The sequence below is a fragment of the Lolium perenne genome, chromosome 4 (genome assembly GCF_019359855.2).
Source record: "Lolium perenne isolate Kyuss_39 chromosome 4, Kyuss_2.0, whole genome shotgun sequence".
Taxonomy (NCBI): domain Eukaryota; kingdom Viridiplantae; phylum Streptophyta; class Magnoliopsida; order Poales; family Poaceae; genus Lolium; species Lolium perenne.
Genome location: NC_067247.2, coordinates 35,254,790 through 35,259,618, shown reverse-complemented (window position 1 = coordinate 35,259,618; position 4,829 = coordinate 35,254,790). Strand labels below are relative to the sequence as shown.

General features: G+C 45.1%; 1 protein-coding gene across 1 annotated transcript; it reads right to left on the bottom strand.

The window, feature by feature from the left end:
* Positions 1 to 3,549: 3,549 nt before the first annotated feature.
* On the bottom strand, positions 3,550 to 4,346 carry LOC127319659 (putative F-box/LRR-repeat protein 23). The gene is made up of 2 exons (XM_051349628.2): positions 3,997 to 4,346; positions 3,550 to 3,859 (listed from the first exon to the last, which is right to left on the bottom strand). Exons 1-2 carry the CDS (start codon positions 4,344 to 4,346, stop codon positions 3,550 to 3,552), a joined length of 660 nt encoding a protein of 219 aa, XP_051205588.1.
* Between the last annotated feature and the right edge of the window lie 483 nt (positions 4,347 to 4,829).

The following is a 4,829-nucleotide window of genomic DNA, read 5'->3' as shown; positions in this document are numbered from 1 at the left end:
TGCAATGGTTCTGGAGTGATTGCATTTATTCATTAAAGATCTTGAACTTCACACTCCTAATTGGTTCATCACATAAGGAACCTTCTCTAGCACCCCACTGAAACCTGTGGTTAGGGCAATAAATAAAATGGCTCTGACAAAGATTCTGAATGAATTTTGGACCAACAGAACAACAGAGTACCCTACTCTTGGACAATATATGACTGCATTCAGCAAGTTCTTATCTACCTCTACCGAAATAGTCATACAGTATAATGTTAGGTTCCTCTATGTCAAAGTAAGATATGTTCAGTCCACAAAATGGTGAGATTATGTAATGCTGATGAAACTATAAACTGTTGATCTGGTGGGAATTTTGTGGCATATGAGTACATGACCTACTCATCATCAATTGCAAACACGTAATCAGTAGGCTGGTGGGAATCATACAACTCTAATAGACAGAGTAGAGAACCCAACCAATAATTAGTAGGCTTCCATCACATGACGGCGGGGAGCCCAACTGCTGAGAACTCTACCACAACCACGCCCGTTGTTTATCTCGTCGCGCTGTCCCCGATGTTCACCACCTACTGCGGCTGCGCTCATGTTGGAACAATCATTACTTTAGAGTTGCAATAAGACAATTATATTGCAATAAACAATAGACGGAAGATATTTCAGAGAGCTATTGTCTTGCAAAATAGGTCGAAAGATACTTGAAATCTATTTGAAACTACTAACATCATCCTTCTGGTGATTAATGCCATGATCGTTCTTATTTCTTTTAGCTCCTTCTGCTGAGCTTTGGTCAGCTTGCCAATCATCACCACCAAGAGGACCCTACCACCACCTCCACGCACCGATGCGCAACGAGCGTAGTCAGCTTCTTGCGCCCGTGCCCTTCGTCCGTGAAATCTGTACAAATTGAGACATGCTAGGATGGGATTATTTCTTCAGAAACTGAACCTAATTGAACAACTTTTCTAAGCCTTGATGAACATTCAGTTATCACCATTTCAACCCAACAGCGAGCAATGAGTCGCATGATAGAAACAACAGCAACATTTTCCGGAAATTTATAGGCTTTCTGGATTGGGTTGTCACCCTAATTGATCGTGTTAATTTCAGTTAAGCAAAACACCTACTTTTCATGTATGACTGGCTTCGTTCTCTTGTTGCTCCAAGTGTATATGGCAGGAGCTATGTTGTTTAAACTGTTTACAAAATGAAAGTCATTTTCATGTGATAATTGGCCATGCGCTAGGTTAGTAATCTCAAACTAACAAACAAAAAAGAATCTACAAGGAAACAGAAAGAATCAAAAGGTGAGGAAACATTTATAGAGGTTAAATAATGCTTTCAAACAGATTAGAGCAGTTTTATTCTAGTTCAAAATCGACATGAATGAAAAAACGAATGGATTCCTTTAGATTGGATTCTCTATTTGCACGTCATGATCAGGTCCGTATCAAAACAAAGGTGCCTAGAAATTAAACCACTATTACAAGCAGGGACCCTAACCTAGGCTCTGAACTGCAACCTCATGTGAGCCAACTTCATTCATATGTATAGCCCTGCCTAGCCACAATATTACGAAGCTCAGCTAAACAATTATGGATAATACAGTAACAAAACAAAATATAAAAATGGGGTGGTCAAAGATCAAATGTGGTGCTATAGTACTATATAGAAACAAACCTCTGACAGGACTAATCTAGTATAGATCTTGCAGTCTAATTAAGAGGAGGAGGAGAGATGCAAGCTACCTCGGGTCTGCCGCTTGCCAAAGATGACTCTTGGCAGCAGATGGGGGGTTCTATGCGGCCGACCGGCCGTTCATCTCGGCTAGATCTAGCTGTTGCCCTCCCTCTTCAAGGATTAGACACAGAGGAGATGTGTGTTGATCTTTGGACCTGATAATGGTGGCTTGGGAGCAGCCTGTCCTTCAGCTCCTCCGTCACTGTGCTTTGATCCGGCCACCGTCGTTGCTACCTTTGTTGTCTTCATCACGCCCCTTCGCCCATCGATCTGGCGGCCCGGGCCATCGATCTGATCCTCAGGCAGGTCGCCGAGCAAGAACAAGCCATCCACTCATGGTAGACGATGTGGCGGCGTCCTAGGGCTCGAGCGGCGGTGTGGGAAAGCTGGCGGTTGGGTTGGGCGGGGCGGCGTGTGCAGATGGGAGACAGGGAGAGGGACGCCGGGCGGTGTGCGGTCGTGGGTGGGAATGAAGGGATGGTTTTGACGAAGCGGTTTTTTCGGGAGGCACGGTTTGCGGGACGACGAAGGTACGACCAAAATCTTGACGTATTGGAGGGCTAGGCGGAATAAGGAACATGTTCCTCCTTTTTAAGTAGTGTAGATTTTGATCTTACGCTTTTATTACCTAGCATCCTGGCTTCGGCGTATCTCAGCTCCTGTCGCATAAGCCACTTGAAAAGCTATGCAGTGCTCGTCTTTGGTACAAAACGTGCTTAAAGAGGAAGGAGAGTTCCACACTACTGCTTGAGATGTTGCAAATATGAAACTGTCTATGCTATATAGTTAGAAAAATGTCTTTATTTTTTGAAAACTTCCAAATAGTCGATAGTGCTTTCTACAACTGTAAATTACCATGCTATTGTGTGGTGGACATTTTGCGAGCTGTGTATGTGTATATATGTTGATATGTGGTTCCCGTTGAGATCGAGTAAAGAGTGATGATTCTATGCAATATTGAGTATGTCTATGTATGTTGTTGCTCCTATGCATATACACTCCCACGCCAGCTGGAATGAGCTGACGTTCGCAAAAAAAAAAGGCAACGGTAATGGCAGCGTGCACAAAGCGAACATACCCCCATAATGTAATGTAGCGAGCAGGTCCACACGTGAGTAGTAATCCGTGTGCTAGTAGCGTGCCAGCCAGCTTACTACCATTGCAGCCAATGGCAGCGTGTTGGACGGGCTCGCAACTAGTGTACCCCGTGCCGGATGGGCACACGATTGGTAGCATATACCACTGGGGAGCCCGCAACTGGTAGATAAATTTCACACTTAACTAGTAGGTTTTTCGCTGCAAATCTGTAACTTAACATGTATAGGATATGGTAATGTTCATGGGTATAAAATAATAAAAATATTGTTGTACTCTGCTTATATAGTTATGGTACCTGCGGGTACATCTACCCGTAGGTATGATGCAGTCGTATGAGGTCGTAAGCTCGAGCCAACCCCTCCACTTTTTTTACACTACTATGTATATATTGGATCAATTGCTTCTCAAACAAAGTTGATCCTAAAAAAAAACTACTCGGTCATCAAAAAAAAGATACCTCCTACTTATCTAGACTTTGGCGTTCAAGTGCAAAATTTTCAAATAAATATAGATTTTTGTTCTGTTAGACTATTTTGCGAGGGAGCTTCAGAAACTCGGTTACCGGGCGGTAAGAGGATTTAGCAACAGATAGCCAAATCCTGAGAACATACCTTGACAATGCATTCTTAATATACAACGTACTTGCGAAAGGGAAGAAGTGCAAGCCCGAATCCAGGCATTAAGGTGCAACGTACATTTGCGAAGGTTTCTTTAGAAAAAGGAGAAGTCGAACCAGTCAAAGTCATCATCACAATCGAACTTCAGGGTCTTGATCCGGGCGAATTTCGCCCGCAGGACCTGCTCGTCTTGCTCTTGCATACCATAGCAATCCGTAACCGTAAGATCTTCCAGGAGAGGACAATTCTCAAGGACAGCGGTTAGTCCTCCCAAGGTGAGGCCAACGTTGTTAAGTTCAAGGGAACGAAGCTCCTTCAGAGATGATTCTCTTATAAAACTAGCGAGACTTGCACTGAAGACATTGCCGCAGCACACAAGCCGAAGAGTGGTTAGTGAGGGTGACCTGCAGAAAAAATGACGATCTTCTCACAAAAGCGGAACAATGAATAAATGTCACCGTTTGAGGTACTACAGTTAGCGCTAGCATGCTATTGATTAACAAAATTTAGAACTGCAAGCAAGCGACGAAGGAAAACACACCTTTCCAGGATGTACTGCATGAGCTCGTCGGTGACAAACGTCCTCCCGGCAAACTCCCGAAGCTGCCCATCGGAACGGTCGACGGCTGCCTTAGCCATGGCACACAAGTCAGCATGTTCCTTCTCGTCGAACCTTAACATGATTCTGTGGTACCCCATGTCCACGACACGCCACACGTCTGGCACCTTGGCGGCTTGGAGCCAGGAGCGGCACACGAGGCCAGCGCCCCTGAGGACGTCGACGGCGTTGAGCCTGACGAAGACGAAGGCAAGCACGTCGAGGGGCAGCAGAGACCAGTCCCTGGTTGGCGGCTCCTCCGGCGCGGATGGCCGCGGCGCAGCAGCGTCCATCTCCTGCGGTTTGGAAACACAAAACTGCCCGACCGTCCCACGTATGTGAATATGTGATCTTTATATAGATCTGAGAAGCTGGTGGCCGGTTGTATGTTGCCATGTTGGTGCGTCGGCTCGTTAACGAGTCGGAATCGAATCGATCCAAAACAGTTACCAATTTATCGATCCGATTACAAAACAGGACTGACGAAAAGTTACCGGACACTACACCACAGTAGATTATGTTCTCCACTCGTGCACTTCGCACGACGGCTGTAATCTGTATCTATATAAGCTGAGGCAATAGATGATTCGCACTACGGTGCATCACAATCTTCTCCTCCCTGCTCACAAGGGGCACTAAAAAGTGCCTTAAAAATAGCATTAGTGCCCTTAAAATCTTTGAAGGCCCAAAAAAAGTGTCAGTGGAGATGATGCCAATGACATCTTCACCGATGATGAAGACATCATTAGTGAAGATGACACTGACATCATCCCTAC